The sequence below is a fragment of the Lonchura striata genome, chromosome 9 (assembly GCF_050655825.1).
Source record: "Lonchura striata isolate lonStrDom1 chromosome 9, ASM5065582v1, whole genome shotgun sequence".
Lineage (NCBI taxonomy): Eukaryota > Metazoa > Chordata > Aves > Passeriformes > Estrildidae > Lonchura > Lonchura striata.
This window is the reverse complement of record NC_140711.1, coordinates 16,862,534-16,879,745: the sequence shown is the minus strand read 5'-3', so window position 1 is coordinate 16,879,745 and position 17,212 is coordinate 16,862,534. Positions and strand designations below refer to the sequence as shown.

Sequence of the window (17,212 nt, the reverse complement as noted above, 5' to 3'; positions counted from 1 at the left end):
AAGCTTTCTTTAATGTGTATTTGCTGTAAACTAAGTTGATACGCAGTGCTTTTTTTCTGTCAGAAGCATGTTTTACATTTTTGTTCACTGGACAGTTCTGTTTGCTTTCATATTGTAGATAGACATAAAATTGACTTTCCTGGTTAGCTATTTGCAAAATCGAATTAGGAGTTTAAACTGACTTTGCCATACTGAGATTAAAAAAGTTGAATCAGGATCTAATTTCATTGTACTTATTACTGCTACTATAGGGAGATTAATTGTACCTGTAGCTTCTTTTCAGAACTAGTTAAGACTGTTTAAAATACATAAGGGAAGGAATCCATATAGTCCTGTGAATGTCAAAATTGTGGTTCCTCTCTAAAGATATGGTTGATGATGCTTGAGCATCTTCTTGTGATCTAATGTGTACATTTCTTCCTGATGGATTCCAGAAGGACATCCTTCTACAGCTTGGTAAATGCCAGGTTGATTAGATCTCAATTAAGGAAGAAATATAAGATACTTCCTACCCTCATTTGCAGTGAAGTATAGGCACACAGGGGGACAGCTAGCATAGCACAGCTTTTGGCCTGTGACATTTACAGCTGACACAACGTTGACAAGTCAACAATACAATGAATTTAATTTTTTTGTGATTTAAAGCCGTGAATGTATGTTTATGAGGGTTTTTTTAATGTATGTAAACACACATATATTGGAAGTTAATGAACTTTTTCTTATTTCCAGTCCTCATGGTGATCACAAAGCAAATGTGGGGCTAAACCTGAAGTTCAATAAGAAAAATGAAGAAGTTCCTGGCTATACTAAGAAAGTTGGAAATGAATGGATGTATTCTTCTGCAGTAGAACAACTACTTGCTGAGTATTTAGAAAGGTAAATTGGATATATGAGCTTCATCCAAATTACCCATCTTTGTATCAATGGTTGGAATTTGTCCTCTGGTCACAGATCTTCTAAGAACAATGAGTTTGTTTCTTTTATTCCAGTGTTCTGTTCTGGGATAGAGTAATTGTATTTGCAGCTTGCCTTTGGAAAATTAGCAGTATGACAATAAATTAAGTAAAAAATAACCCATCTGGACTTCACAACTTTTGAAGCCCAGCAGACTTAATTTTGATGGAGTTTTTTTGTGCTTTATGCTGATGTGAAACTAAAGGTGTCTTCCATGTATTTGGGGGTTTTTAGGGTGCCTGAACTATTTAATTATGTAGCTAAGAACAACCAGGAAGATATCTGCTATGAAGATGACATTTGGCCTGGAGAGGATGAGAATGGGTAAGCCATGGTCCTTAAATCTTTCCTACAATAAGGAGAATAAAGACTGACAGTTGTGCAACCGGTAATGATCGTGCAGTGGCTGCTATGTAACTGAAACCTTTCTGTTCCTCCAGCAGCCTGATTGTTCAGTGATGGCTGAAAACATTATTTGAATGCTGTACTTTTCAGTCATGGAGTCCAAGTTTCTGCCAGACTTCAACCTTTAGTACAGTAAATGAGAAATACCATTTTCTCAGTGGCTATTTAATATTTTTTGCTTTTAAAATAGACTACAGTAAGCATAGCTATGATTAGTCATAAATAATTTTTTAAAAATAACCAGTAATTGTGGTAATTGTCTAAAATCACTTGGAATTTGAAAAATCTTACAGAGTTGGAAGTAATTTGCACATTTTTAGTGTACATTTATATGGGAGAAAAATAGCAACCTTGGTTCCAGACACAGTATGGCAATTTTAAGAAGCTTTAGTTATTAGACAATAAACCAAATCCATGGGCTTCAGTCAGTAAATCTACAGGACTCTTACCTCGTGATAGACCAGTGTAGGGCTCCTCTCGTAGAAGAATCTGATTTTTTTCTTCATTTTACCAGAGTCTTCCCTTGTGGAGTTCTTTCTTGCTGTGTTGCGAGAAACAGCTGGTCACAGAACCAATAATCACATCTTGACACAGTTTGTTGGTTGGATGCAAACTTGATTTGCTGAATTCTTTTAATTAATTTAATAATTTTTTTTCCTGAAACAAAACTTCGTTATGGTTTTGAAACAGTAAATTTGACTTTTCTTAAGTCATACAGAACCTTTAGATTCCATTACTTTATGAATATATACAATCAGTGTACCTATATGATAATACTTGACTGATTAAATTAGGGAGCATGATAAAATGCCTGGTTTATGCAGCTAAAACCTTTCATTCATGCCATTTTTTATTCAGAGCTGAGAAAGTGCAAGAAATTGTTGCCTGGTTAAAAGCACATCCTGTGTCTGCTTTGTCTCGCTCATCTTGTGACTTGCAAATTTTGGATGCAGCCATTGTTGAGAAAATTGAAGAAGAAGTAGAGAAATGCAAGGTACGCAGCTTGGTGTCATTGTGAGCAGGGGTGAACCAAAAGGCAGTGCTCATTATTTTTGGAGTTCTTGAATTTGAATAAAACAATTGAAGATTACTAGCCATTCCAAAGAAAAAGGATACAGAATATAATGTAAAATCTGGATTTGTAATATTATCTCAGAAATTCAGAAGAGCTCATTATTAATCTTTGTAAGAAATTAATGCATTTAGGGGTGATTTATCAGCAATGGGACATACTCTAAGCTGTGCTTTTTGGTGGTTTTGTAAAGGGACAGGTATCAGTATATGTAGAAAAATATATTGAAAGTATTCTTTTTACATGAAATCCCAGCTGTTCTTCTCTTGCAGTTTCTCTTTGGTTTGCAGAAAATTAGAAGGTTATTTTCTGAAGGCCACAGATGAAAAAAATGGGCAAAGAAATTACTAAAATAAAAGCCAAGGACATAACCAAATGAAATAATGGGATCATTTTTTTGAAGTAACTTGCAAGGAAGTCTTAGAAATTTGGTGTGAAATCTGGATTTAGACAATTAACGGTTTGGTATGAAATCCAACATGTTTTAAAAAACTAGGTTTACTCTAAAGACTTCATTAAAGCTCTATATCATTATCTAAAAGAAACTTAAATAATTCTATGTTATCTTTTCAGGAGTTTAGTTTTACGTATTCTAGTGCTTGTTCCTACACTGGTTTGTAAAGAGTTTCTGTTCCTTTCCTTTAGCAGAGGAAGAGCAACAAGAAGGTGCGAGTAACTGTGAAACCCCATTTGCTGTACAGAGTAAGTGATGTGAATGGGTTGGGGGTGGATTTAAGTTCTCCAGATCATATTTATTTTACCTAAGCTTACCAACTTTAAGAGAATGGAATTTTGTGACAATATTGATGAAAGGAAACATTTTATTATGCCTTGTAGAAAATAATTCTGGAAACAGTAGTCTGTCTCTACATGGAGAGAGAATTTCTTCTAACTACAAGCTCTGTCATGTTGGGCACTGACTTCCAGGTTTTTTCTACCCTCTGCCCTTTATGCTTCTGCAGTTCTTACTGGCTCTATAATGAAGGCAAAATAAAATGTGCTTTCTGCTGTCTCTTTTCCCATGTTTTCCTTTTCATTCAGTTCTTCACATAAAACCAACTGTTCCTCTTGCCCATGTTACTGATACAGGCAGGTTATATGTGATGTTTTAGTTCTGTCTGAATTGATCCTCTTGATCAACTAGTGTACAACACATTTTCAGGCAGAAGCAGTAGTGAGAGTTGCAAGGGGAAAAAAGAAAGTTTGCTTTGAATCTGGAGAGGGAAGGTTTTTATTCCTCTGGGGCTTTTTTCCTATTTTTTTTTCCCCAGAAAGTTTATAGTGTATCTCAGATATTGCTATAAATGCATTTTTATTCTAATTGTTATTGTGTTGCATACACTAATACAGTCTTTTGGTTCTCAGCCATTAGAACAGCAGAAGGGGGTTGTTCCAGATCGAGATGCAGAGTACAGGCTGTTTGACCGTGTTGTCAATGTCAGAGAGAACTTTTCTGTTCCTGTTGGTCTACGAGGCACCATTATTGGAATTAAAGGAGGTAATATTTTCTTCATGATTATAACTATGTAACAGCTCAACTAGTAGTATGAAAGCAGGATTCAGGATAGTGTTTTATGTAATGGTTGTGAATGCACGCATTTCTTGCTATGAAGCATATGCAATTTGAACCTGTTAATAATATATTTACTGTTTTGAATAAAATGTACCTTCTCTTTTAATTTCATGTGTTACACAGCTGTTATTTGAAAAAGAAATTACTTACCCTATGATCCTTCCTATATAAATTAGGAATTACTTTTTGTTTCTTTTTAATATCAAGAAGGCAGTTCAGAAAAGGAGCAAAATGAAGTTACAGGAAAATGTAGGCAAAGTTAAGTGAAGTAGACATAAAACCAAGTATTAGCCTTAATACTTACATTGAACATAAAGCTTTATCAAGTATGATTTGTCTTAAATAGTTTTACTTTGAATTTGTATTTTTATGTATTATTTATTTATATATAATATAAATGTTATATATATTTATTTATTTATTTATATTATATAAATATTATATTTATACATTATTTATTTATTATTTATTTAGCCATTAATTAGCGTATATTTATAGCTTGTTTGACAAGAAGATTAACCATAAATATGTTTCAAGGATTTATTGAGTCCCCCAGAGTGTAGTGGTTTCAGATCAAGTATTACAAATGTCCTTTCAGTAGTTGCTTTCTCATTCAATTTGCATCTAACAATCTCAAAGAGACTAGACTAGAGTGCAGTTTTAAAAAAAAATATTTTCTCCGTAACTCTTAGGTGCTACTATAATTTTGAAGGTGTGTTAGTCTATGATTATGCAAGAAGTTAATATTAAAGCTGTTAATTTCTGACTGCCTGAATGTAGAAGTGTCTTGCATCTCTTTCTGCCAGTTAATTTCCTGTTAATGAAATTACTCAGAAATTATTTGGGGGGTCTGTTGTTGATGTTGTTCTTTGTTTTCTATAGCTACTAGAGAAACAGATGTGCTCTTTGAAGTTTTGTTTGATGAAGAATTCCTTGGAGGCCTCACTATAAGGTTTGTGTGGCAGAGTTCAGAGTCAATTCATGCTATTGGCAGAGATGGCATGGAATTGTTGGCTTTGGTTTGGTTGTGTATTTTTAATGTCTCTTTTTGATACTTTGTTTCTTGGCAGTGTTGGTCAGTTTTTATTTCTTTTTTGTTTCTTTATTCTCTTTGAGTAGTGATAATTTTTTGTGAAGCATGTTACATTGTGGAAATGCTCTTCAGGCTTTTTTGATGTGAAAACTTCTGACTTGCAGAAAGCAAATATGAACCAGCAGAATAAAGCACTAGCTCCAGATGTCTTTCTAAACAAATATGTAGAAAATAGGTTCTTATCAGTATGCATTGAACATGTAGATAAAAACTAGGCAGAAGGCATCTGTTCCTCTGAAGGAGGGACTCTGAACTCAGTAGTTAATACTTAGACACTAAATTCCAATCATTAAAAACCGGAACTGTTCTTCAGGAGGTGGAGGTGTTTTTGTTTTTATAAGTGTGATAACTCTTCTGTATTGAAGTAAACACCTAAACTTCAAAGTGCTCAGATATACCCAGCAGGCTTCATTTTACTGTTCTTTTACCTAAGGTGTTAATGATGGAAGTTAGAGGAAATTCTTCCCTACTACCTGCATTCAGCAGGCATAGCCCTTGCATGTCCTGTAACACAGATAATACTCAGTGTTCAGAAATGCTGCTTAACTTCAATTTGTAATTCTGTTACTGAACCTGAAACTTCAGTTTTCATTTCTGAAAAATAAAAGAGTATTGTTTTCTGGTTCTTTTACAGAAATATTTACTACAGAACTGTGCTATAACAATTCACTCATCTTAAAAATTTCTTTAAGCTCGGCACTGAAAGGTACAATATAAACTGAGGGTAGTGCTAATTACTGTTTGACAGCCAGAGGGTAAAGGGGAGCCATGGGTTTCAGGTTGTCTGCAATGCTACTAGATTTCAATACTGCATAGTTTTCAGCTTCTGTCGTTCAAACTCGAGTCATTGTTCTTTGGCAATAATTGAACTGCATGAAACAACTGTGGAATTCACTTTTCTCAAGGTGCTCACCTGCCAGAGGCTATCGCCTGCCCTCAAGTGCCTTAATTAATCTGTCTCATGGTAGTCGGTCAGAAATGGGAAATCAAAAGCTGATGGCCATAGTTAAACCTCAGCCAGCAGTGAATAACTACAACTCATATGCATCTGATCTGTCATCTGTATGCTCACAAAAAGTGCATCTGGGAGGCCTCAACCATTCTCCTCGCTCCCTTTTTGTTCCTACTCAAGTAAGACCTTTCTCACATTTGTACAAAAATGTTTTTTCCTAGAATCTGAAATATTGACATAGTTATCTTTGTTGGTCAAAATAAAATTTAGTTTTTATGTCAATATATTAGAAGTAGAATAATTCTTATGCTGGAGAAATTAATAAATCTAATACTGAAAAGGACTAAAATTTCTGTATTGACAGTGGTTTTGCTCTGAGTAACTCCAATTGCTTTTCTGAGAGACACATACTTTGGAGCAGTGACACCATATTTGTGTCAACAAATAGTGTGTTTGGACAGAGATGCAATTGTTTTCTTAAAACTTTGATCCAGTTAATGCTTCCTTATAGGGTGTTTGTCCATTAATATAAAGGGAAGACATTACTTCCCTATCAGTTTTGCTTCTTGGTTATAATTTACTTTGAAACTACATTAAAGGAGGAAAAATTCCAGGTTTTGAATTGAGTTTCTTGGTGGTTTAATGACACTTTATTTTTTTAGCAAGAGACTTCTTTAAAGAAACTTACCTTACTTAGTAACTTCATGTTGCTATAGGTGTGTTTGAAAATAGTTGTCTCATGTTTTTTAAGTCTATACAAGAAAAAGTACTTCCCAAAAGAAAAAGTAAGACAATGAAACATTTATTAATTTTTTTTTTCCTCTCTAAATGATTTAGCAACTGAATGGAAGACAGCATTACAATCTCAGGGCTGAAAATCAGGGCAACTCTAACTCACCCCAGAAAGGATCATTTCTGAGTGGCCATCAGAAAAATAAAGTGAGTGTTCGGATTCATTTAGTATCGGACCCAAATGTCTCTGTTTTGGCCCTCTGTTCAGGGTGGGTGTCATTTTCTCATGATTAATAAATTGCTTTGTTTTAGTACACCTGATGTTTTAGTTCAGATACAGACTGGAGCAGAACTGCTCTCTGCTCTTGAATGAATATAATATCCTGTGTTATCCTTGTTTAGATATTAGATTTTTAAAAGTGTTTTTTTGCATAGCTGGGCTTCAGTTCTGAAGTAACATACCTGTAATGTAATGAAGTAATAGAGCCTTGCTGGCAAGACTTCACAAAATAAATCATAAATAATAAAATCTAAGAATACTCTCAGTATGAAAGCATGCTTTTTAAACCATTCTGAACTGTTATCTGAGTTTCATTGTAGTTAATCATCAAACTAATCTCATTTCACTTTAGTAGTGATTCTTGGTAAAAATTGTAACTGCAATCCACTACCACAGCTTGTTTCATAATTAATTACCTGCAGCTTGTACTAGTGTCAGTATGAAAATATCTGTCATCTGAGGACTGTTAAATTTGAAACTTGCAATTTCCAGAATATTTTGGTATATACTTAGCTGTTCAAAAGTTGGATTTATTGCTGCTGAGTTTGTTGGAGATTTTGTTTTTTTCTTTTGTCAGGCACAGAGTAAGCAAGATGATGAATTCTGCAGCATATGGCAGTCATTGCAGAGTTCTGGGAAGTCTCATCACATTCAGCAAAACATGCATGAGAAGGTTTGTATAGAAACTTATAACAGATCTCTGTATTCAAAATATGAATGTACTTAATTCCATACATCAGTTCATTGTATCAGAAAACTTCATGTTACAAATAGATCCTCTGGATGAAAGTGGTGTTACATGGAGTATGCATAGCTCTGGAAAGGGGTAATCATAGGGCACTACTATGTAAATAATAGATATCCAGCTTTCTGGTTCAGCTTTGATGTTTGAACCCCTAGGGTGCAGTTCTACCTCAGGAAATCAAGCTGGGAAGTGGCCATCAGTTTTACAAGCCAGGCTTCAATGACAGCAGCTTTAAATGTCAGCAAAGAAAACAGGAGCCTTTTAAAAAATGTAAGTACTACAATTAGAAACTTTGTTTAGGGGAACTACTTGCTTTATCTGACCTTCATTGAAATGTCTGAAGAGCTTTTTGGTTTCTTGTAGTTACTGACAGGAAATCATTTATTACAGTTTTACAAACATTGTATTGCACTTGTTATTGTCAAATAATGTCCCTGGTGGGCATATTAGATTGTTCCACACTTAATCCTAAACCTTTTAGGCAAATTGTTCTTGTTCTGTGTTCTGTTGACTTGCCACCCATCTAATATAAAAATCAAACAAAAAACCACATGTGTCTTTGAAAATCTGCTTGTGATCATATTTGTAGAATAGAAAATTAGATATATTATTGGATATACTTAATTTTATTTTATCCTAGAAGAAAAGCATAAACCAAATTACCTATGAATTAAAATTAAACATTTGATAAAACTATTCAAATTAATGCAAATCTCTGTATTTGTATGGAGTTACTAATTGTTTTGAGTCTTGACTGTTACAGCTTTTAAAAGCATTTCAAAAGAATGCATTCTTTTGTAGTTAAAGAAGATTCCAAAACTACAAGAGGTGAAAGTCAACCACATAATAAAATGTCAAACCAACAGGTAATTTTGTCTGTACTGAGTTAATTTATTCTTTTCATTTTATTCTGATGTGATTTATCATTTTACAGATTTGTCTTTAATTGGTATCTTAGTTGATTATTTTAGTCAGCACATTTATTTTGGATTTTTTTTTTTCATTAGAGGTTTATAGACAGAATATGAGAGAAAGTGCATGAAATATGTGATGATACCAAACAACTTTCCTATTCCTGTTAGATTCTAAAAGCTACACTGTAATGGGAAAGCACAAATGTTAGGTGTTCAATAAGCTGAAATCCTCTAAGAAAATTAGCTTGTGAAAGCTCTTTGCAGATGCATTTCTAATACGGTTGTGTTATAATGAGTAATAGAGTATTCAATAATAATGGCTGCAATTTATTTCAGAATTTTGCAGGTATGAATAAGTACAATGTCAAACTTTTGAAGAGGAATGGAAGTCCCAACATGCCTTTAATTCAGAAGGCTGCAGTTGATGGTCCCTGCACAGGTGGAAAGGTAGGGTCTAAGGAGTTTGAGTAACTTCAGTTTCCAGTCCATTTTGTTCCAGTTGTTCCTGGTTACTTGTTTGAAAATTCATGTTTAAAAAATACAACAAACCTGTGTAACTTCAATTGTTCTTTAAATAATTTATATCAATTTTCATATGCAGAACTTGATGCAGTCTCTAGGTATCTGTTCACACTCTGAACAGACATGACTGTGACCTGCCCCAAGCTAAAAGAGGAAAAATTGAACGAGAATAAAATGAACCTCAAATTCATATACCCTTCCTCTTGCATCTACATGTAAATACACTTTGTTGACCTACCTTTTTTTCTTCTTTAATTTAAGAAGGACAATGAACTGGAAAGGCTTCTAGCTTCTTTGAAAATTTCCAAAGAAAATGAAGTGCAGACTTATTCCAAGGAAGCTAGAGCTACAAACGAAGAACATCTTTCACCACAGTCATTTGCTATGGTCTGTATACTGCAGGAATCATTACATTGCAGATTAACATCTGCTCTCTTAGCATCAATGCTTCTATATAAAGAATCTCCATGAAACCTCATACTGCTTTTTAAAATGTAGTAATGATTTTTAATTAGCTATTCTCAAAGAAAATTAGTGCACACCTTTGTTTATGCTAAGATGCTGTTACCTTTTATTTGATAAAATATAACTGATTGGAAAATAAAAAGTCAGATTATGTTACCAATTATTATAATCAATGTTAAGAAGTTCATATTGTCTGGATGCCAGCATGTTCCTGAGTGATTTATTTTATTTTTAAAGAAAGGAACACAGATGCTTAAAGAGATTTTGAAGATAGATGGCTCAGATCTGCAGACAAGGAATGAAGTGAAATCACAAGTTAATGATGTTCCTGCTCCCTCTAGTAGACAGGATTGCCATGGAGCTGCTGTGCAATACAGACCAACAAAAAAAATGGGTATGTGTAACCATCAGCTCATAATTCAGAGCTTCACCTTGTAGTGACATTTTAGAACAGAGTTTCAGCAGGATTCTGTTTATCAAAATATAGTAATAAAATTTCCTTTTTTTCTTAGTTCTACTTTCGTATTTGGATCTAAAACTCTCTTCAGCTATAGTCTCTTGGTTTTTGTTAAACAGTATGAAAATAACAGGAAAGAATCAAATAAGTGTTTTGTTTTTTTTTTGTTGTTGTTTTTTTTTGCTAATAACCAAGTTGCCATCCTTTTAGTGAAGGAAAGAATTGTGATACAGCTTTTTTTTTTTTTCCTCTTTTGTCAGCTGCTTATATGAACAAGCACAGCCCTGGAGGCCCCCAGAGCACACCAACAATAGAAACTGGAGGTCACCCTTTCACTTGTCCACAGTCTGCACTATCAACTGTTTCTGAGCTTTCTCGTATTTGTTCTCTTCTTGGAATGTCGCAACCAGATTTCTCTTTCCTAAAAACACCACAGGTAAAATGTTTTTTTTCTGCAAAAGTACAAGTTCTCAACTTTCTATCAGCTGTTCTATATTAAATATTTAAACTGACCGCTGAAATCTATCTAAAACTAAACCTAAGCTCCTCCCTTTGTTGCCTTTTTTTAAAGCAAACAAACCAATCTCTGCTTCTGTCTCACAGTTTGTTAGCAATACAAATATCCTCAAAAATTTTCTCTCTTTTTTCTAGACCATGACAGTTTGCCACATAAAGCTGTCAAATGGTTTATTGGTTCACGGACCGCAGTGTCATTCCGAAGCTGAAGCAAAGGAGAAAGCTGCGCTTTTTGCTTTACAGCGCTTGGTGAGGATGTGAAAAATCTCTTCAAATCTTGGTCTCTGTGCACTGCATCTGTTGGTAAACCTCTGTTTCCTTCTTCATAGGGTTCTATAGGAGTAAACTTCGCTTCACCTCCACCTCCAGCAGTGTTTCCAAATTACCAACCACTAGGAGTTCCTGTACCGCCTGGATCAATTCCTCCAGTATTTGCACAGCCCCCTGGTAGGTGTTTGACTTGTACACATTTCAAATAATATCATGATATGTTCTTTATATGAAAATGAATGCTTTCCAGAAAGCCCCATTTTTTGGTCTTCATGTGTGTACTTGCATGTCTGAACAGTTTTGAAAACCGTTCATGGCCCTCTTTGCATCAATGTTCATATTAATTCAGTATGAAGAATCATCTCTATAAATTATTTATTTTCCTCAAGAATGTATTCATCTATTCAATCTTAGATGCTTTTTCCATTTTTTTCCTTCAAAACAACAGTGATTATTTGAAAGCAGATAATCCCAGTTCAGAATTTGTAAGAAATAGCCTCCTTGATTTATAACATGGATTTTCCCCCATCCCATATAATTAATGTTTCTCCATGCAACACTTTTTATTCATCTATAACCAACTTTCACTGAAGTGCTACATCACAGTCCTCTTGTACACTGCCAAACATGAGCATGGTAAGTAGCCCCCCTAAAAATTGCTAGAAGTCCCAGTGCTGTTGTTTTGTATTCTGGCTCCCAGTTGTTTTATATTTTACTGAAGTTCCCATCATAGCTAGGAATTAATGAGTCAGCACCCCTGTAGCATCCTAGAAACTCCTACAGCAGCTACTACATCTCTTTTCCATGTGGTTTCTTTGTGGTTGCTGTGTTCCAAAATGATGGTCTAAACTTGCAGCTTTCTCCTGATACAGTTGGCTCAGCTGAAGATGTGGAGATCCCACATTATGTGCACTCTGGAATGCAGATATCATTACTTCAGTGCTCTTAATTGTATCATCATCTGCGTAGTTCCGAATACTTGGCTATTTTGAAGTAAATATGAAGCATAATATGAGTCTTTGCTGGAAGGATAAACAACATGCAGGCAGATGTATTTGGAGTAGTCCTGGGCTCTTGGCAACTTTGTGGGTTGTTTTTTGGTTTGTTGTTGTTTGTTTTGTTTTTTTTTTTGAGGAAAGAGAGCTAAAAGTTTCTTATTTTCATAGCTAATATGATGCCTCCGTCATCTCACATGTTTGGTCCAGTGTCCTGGAGTGCTCCAGTGCCTAAGCATTATTATCCTGGTTCCTATCCAGGAAATGTGTCTCTTGCAGGAACTATACCAGTTGGTTCTCACAACCAGTTTATACCTCTGCAGGTAAGAGCAGCAGGTTTGTCGTCATATTGTATTTTTGTAAAAAAATGTGACTACAAATGAATTTGACAACACCCCATTATGAAGCAGTATTTAGTATTAGAAAATTGTTGTTAAGATATGTATGCATGTTTTCTGAAAGTGGAATATTTGCAGTTTTTGAGAATGCATTCTTTTAAATAATATCTATTTAATTTAAAGGTAACTAAAAAAAGGGCTGCTAGCAAGAAAAACTTTGAACTCAAGGAGTTTCAGAGTTCCCCTCAAGCTGCACCACTAAAGAATGAACAGCCAATGTCTTCTGACCACATTCAGCAAGATAGTTCTTCAGCTCCTTTAAAATCTCCTCAAGCTGCTCAATCCACTGTTTCATTTCAAGACAATGTGGCTACTCCAAGTGTTCCTCATAACAAATCAACACCAAACACTTCCAGCAAGCGAAAGCCAAGAAAACTGGCTGTCAATTTTGGCGCACCAAAATCTTCAGAATAAATCTGGTAGCTAGGTGTATTTTATCTTTAACTCTTTCCCCACTGTTATGTTCTATCATTTAAAAAAATCAGAAATCTCTATTAAAAAGACCAGCCACTTTAAGTATAATATAGAAGGAGATACATTTTATTTGCTATGGTTTTCAGGTTGTCATTAAAACCATAAAAATTATGTTAAAAATTGATTTTATTTTCACTTAAATTAGCAAAAGCCAGGAAATACTGAGTTAGGGTTGCCATGCCATCCCTTGTGCCTAGGTTTCTAAACAGTGGCTTACAGACAATATTGGGTGAGCAGCAATAATAGTGGCAACCTTAACTCAGGTTGGATGTGCTTTTTGGGAGGGATGTGGAACAGTAATAACTTGGGCATCTAACAGTATTTAACAGCACATTTTGTACTCTAGCTTGATTTTAAATAGTGTAATAAGACAGAAGTTAAATATTATTTAAATGCAGCTTTTATATTGGCACTCCAGGTCCCTCTGAGATGAATCAGTGTAACTAAAAGCTAACTACAGAGAAACTGCCAAATCCCCTCTAAGTAGGAACTGCTGGGTTTTGTACTAGGGGGCAACAGCTTTACAGCTTTCAGAACATAGGTATTACTGTGTGTCTGGTATTGGAGTGGCAAAAACTGGTTGCTCTTGCACAATCTGTTCCAGGAGATCAATTCATAGGATGTATTGAGTAAGAAAAATTATATTTGCAAAGTAGAGATCCCTTTGGTAGCGTACATTTAACTTTTTTTTTTAATCTACCAATTTAATTGTTTTCTGATGATAAAATAACAAAGTTATCTAATACAGATGTGCATAGCCTCCTCAATGCTTGTGATAGCCTGATTTTTTTCTAAACTATAAAAATGGCCAGAGTTTGAAGACACCCCATTTTGCTGTATGGTTGTCAAAGTTATGTTTACTTAGAGTCCATTTCTTCCTCCAATAGTCTGTGCCCTGAAACCTTCTCAATAGTAGGTTATTTTTTAATAATAACTAATGACTTCTAATATTTTTTTAGTTTTGTGAGGGAATTTCTGTGTTGCAAAATTAAATTTTCAGGAACTGTTGCTATTGATTCCATAATAATATTCAGATGAAAAGCTGACGTGAATTTTTGGACAGAACTATGGGATTCTTTGTTCATATAGGAAAACAAGAAGTCTCAAAAGTCCTTGTATTGTTTTTAACCCACATGCACCAATCTTATTGACATTAATATAAAATCTTCAGTCTAAGAAAGTTTGAAACCTCTGTTGGTATCTGCTTACTGACATTGATTAAATTTCATTTTTCATCTCTTCTAGAAAAAGAAGTATTTTTTATCTAAGGCCTAGGAACTAGAAATAAAGCAAACTTGAGTGATTTTGTTGCTTCTGAACTGGTTTCATTCTGGGACTGCAAGTCCATAGACTTTCTTTCATTTGTTTTTTTGCCTTCATTTCTTGGTGTAGTATGAAGTGTCACATTATTACTGTGTTATAGTGTCTTTTAATTTTCGTTTCTCCAAAACAGTTGTTGGCTCAGCAGTATTTGTAGAATAGCAGCAAGCTCTATAAAAAGGATCACAGAGGTAAAAACAAGATTACAGAATTTTATTTTCTTTTATATCACAAAACTTGTGGAATAGTTTTCATATAGTATTAAACACATTGATTTTGTTGTTGTCTTTATAGTCATCTAGTCTCAAGAGGTTCAAAGCCATTTTCTGTGAAGGGAAGGTTCTCTTTTTTGGGGTTTTTTTTCTCATTAGCAACATGAGACTGATGTGATGCTGCCATGCCAATATTTTAGAAGTGGTTATGGGACATTTAATTGGTCCACTGTATCTATCTGAATGATCTGATCATAAGAGAAAATACCTATTTGAAAATTTCCATGACAGAGATGAGGCTATGTTAGACTCTGGCATCACAGAATTTTGATGTGTCTGTACAGCCAATTTATGCAGATTTTTGTGAAACAGTTACGGAGGATGCTATACTCTTATGTACCAGTGAACACAGCAATTTTTATTAATTATTCTACTTCAGATTAAGATTTCTGCTCCCTCTTCAAGTGGAATTGCTATATGTAGTATATTTAGGTGGTTAAACCCTTTATTCTGTAACTGCTGCATATTGTATTCGTCCCTGATTTGTAGTTTTTCTATTCTATGAAAGTGACTGCCTGGTGCCCAGTTTATTACAGTTTTACATGTCCTGGTAGATGTAACATTGATCTTTGCCATGTCCCCTTTGATTTCATGATTATATTTTTACCAGGTCATTATGTTTAGCTCATACAGATATAAATTTAGGCATTTCTTTTTCTCATAGATATAAAGTATTTTCTAAGCACTGGAGTTTTTCATTAGATCTTATACAGAGCAGTATTTTACTAAAAATCCAAAAGGGAAGACTTTTATGTGCGCATTTTTGTAGTTTCTGATTTTTTTAAAATAACTTTTCATTGTTTATCTGCCAAGTGAAATGTTTTAAATTTGCATATGAATGAATACAGAATGTATTTTTTGTGCTGTTTAGTGTTAAGTGTGCATTTGCAGATTTTTAGCATGTAGTTGCACAAAGACTGTGCAAAGATATTTTGGAATATGAATATATGCTACACTGAAGGAAAAACATTCATAAAACTTAAATGCTATATAGAACTCTAATGCAATAGAGTAATTTTATAAACTGTCTGTGTCTGCTTGGATTAAATATTGAAACAAGAAACATTACCTATTTTTACTGTTTTATTTCCAAATATTACGTGGGAACTTGTGTATCCTCCAACCCAGAAGTTTATTAAATGAATCAAATCCCATGAAACTCAGTTTTTGTGATTCTCAGAAGCAGGACCTGCCCTCCTGACTGTTTCTTGATGGCTTTCAACTGTAACTGTGATCAAAATACGAAGTTTTTTTCAAATGACTGTTGGTCACTTTGAAATTAAAAGCATTTAATATAATAGTGATCTTCCAAAAATTTTTTGTCCTTTTCACCAATCAGATTTAAAAAAACCCAGCCCCATAGAAAAGTCATTAAGATTATTTTCCAGTAAGCTCAGTCCTAGTGATTGTTAACAACGTAGAGAACCAGCTGCTGGCTGAGAAGCAGAAAATTCATGTCTTTCTTGCACATTTTAGTGTGAATTAGCTTGTTTAAAGCAACCAGCATAAAGATTGGATTACGCTCTTAGCATGTCCAGCTGATTCAACTTTATGTAAGTGTGTATGCAACTTAGTGTTTCTGCACAGAACAAGTCTGGTTAGTGTGAACACTCAGGTCATATTGCTCAACTTAAAGACACCAAGATAAAATCTTGTATTTCATAAATTGTCTTCAGATGATTAGTCGGTGAACTCTTAACTGCTGTTGCCCTGCATGGTGAGTTCTGCTATCTCAATATATAGCACTAAAGAAAACTCAAGCAACTTAAACAAAGGGATAACTTGAAAATATTACCAGTTATTGCAGAGTAAGTCTTGCATGGATGCTCCCATTCAAAAATGACAGGTCTTTTGTTCAATTTAATTGAGTTGATCTGAACTACTATATAGATGACCCCTGAGGGTGAGGAATCTCAAAGAAGTAATTGTTACTTACAATAGGGATGTTTTTTAATTCTATTTGCAATGTGATCTCCTTCAGTATTCCGTAATCAGCCTTCCTTACTACTGAGAGACAGTTATGTTCTTCTCTTTCTGTATCTGGAAAGGGGACACAGTGACATCAAGGGCATAAGGGCAAGTCTGAATACACACTCTTGGCCAAAAGAATTCAAACTCAGGTGCATGAGGACCCTTGAATATTGAGACTGTAACTGATAAATGTTTTGAAGAATCTAATATCATGAGGTAAGTGGCTATTCTTTTTTAAAAGAGTCCATGGTTCCAACAACAGTTCCTTATTTTTGTCAATTTTTAAGTGGGTGTTTACTCTTATTTTTCTATAATTTACAAATTTCCTGGTTTATTTCTGCTTTGAAATACAATACAAATCAAAGGAATGGTCACAGTACCATCAAGTGCATATAGTAAACCTGATTCCTATTATTTGAAAGGACAGAAAAAGCTCTTTTCATTAAAACTTTTTCTAGTAAAACTTGGTCAATAAAACATCAGTGCATTGGCAGTGATTTATGAAAATTGATAATCAGACTTAGTCCTGTATTTTGTATAATTGCAGTTATTTTTAATAGCTAGGTCTTACTGAAAAAATAGTTCTTAAGTGTTTTTTCATCCCGTTAGCTTCTAGTATATCCATTGTCTTTGGATATTCTCTCATTGATGGCCATTTTTCTGTCTTCTTAATATTTTTTTGTCCTAGATTTGAAATAAATGTTCTTTTAAAGAGGTATTCAGCCCTGGATTTTTTAGTTACACAGGACCATCATATATATGTACATATACACACACACACATATATATACATACACACACACACACATATATATACACACACAGGAACTCA

The 17,212-nt window shown here is 34.3% G+C and overlaps 1 protein-coding gene across 7 annotated transcripts in view; it reads left to right on the top strand.

Moving 5' to 3' along the window:
* Positions 1-17,098, top strand: part of XRN1 (5'-3' exoribonuclease 1) — a 36,203-nt gene extending 19,105 nt beyond the window's left edge. For 2 of the 7 annotated variants that reach the window (XM_021536937.3, XM_085587141.1), the window contains 19 exons: positions 730-876; positions 1,189-1,278; positions 2,218-2,353; positions 3,077-3,133; positions 3,797-3,929; positions 4,887-4,956; positions 6,003-6,228; positions 6,887-6,988; positions 7,639-7,734; positions 7,962-8,076; positions 8,608-8,672; positions 9,057-9,167; positions 9,504-9,629; positions 9,945-10,101; positions 10,425-10,600; positions 10,816-10,929; positions 11,010-11,127; positions 12,117-12,268; positions 12,467-15,707. In XM_021536937.3, the coding sequence (XP_021392612.3) occupies positions 730-876; positions 1,189-1,278; positions 2,218-2,353; positions 3,077-3,133; positions 3,797-3,929; positions 4,887-4,956; positions 6,003-6,228; positions 6,887-6,988; positions 7,639-7,734; positions 7,962-8,076; positions 8,608-8,672; positions 9,057-9,167; positions 9,504-9,629; positions 9,945-10,101; positions 10,425-10,600; positions 10,816-10,929; positions 11,010-11,127; positions 12,117-12,268; positions 12,467-12,757 (2,482 nt within the window). In that variant the 3' untranslated portion in view covers positions 12,758-15,707. Of the gene's footprint in view, positions 1-729; positions 877-1,188; positions 1,279-2,217; positions 2,354-3,076; positions 3,134-3,796; positions 3,930-4,886; positions 4,957-6,002; positions 6,229-6,886; positions 6,989-7,638; positions 7,735-7,961; positions 8,077-8,607; positions 8,673-9,056; positions 9,168-9,503; positions 9,630-9,944; positions 10,102-10,424; positions 10,601-10,815; positions 10,930-11,009; positions 11,128-12,116; positions 12,269-12,466; positions 15,708-16,427 lie in introns of those variants that run through there. The other 5 variants (XM_085587138.1, XM_085587137.1, XM_085587139.1 and 2 more) reach the window with 5 other exon arrangements.
* The last annotated feature ends 114 nt before the right edge of the window (positions 17,099-17,212 follow it).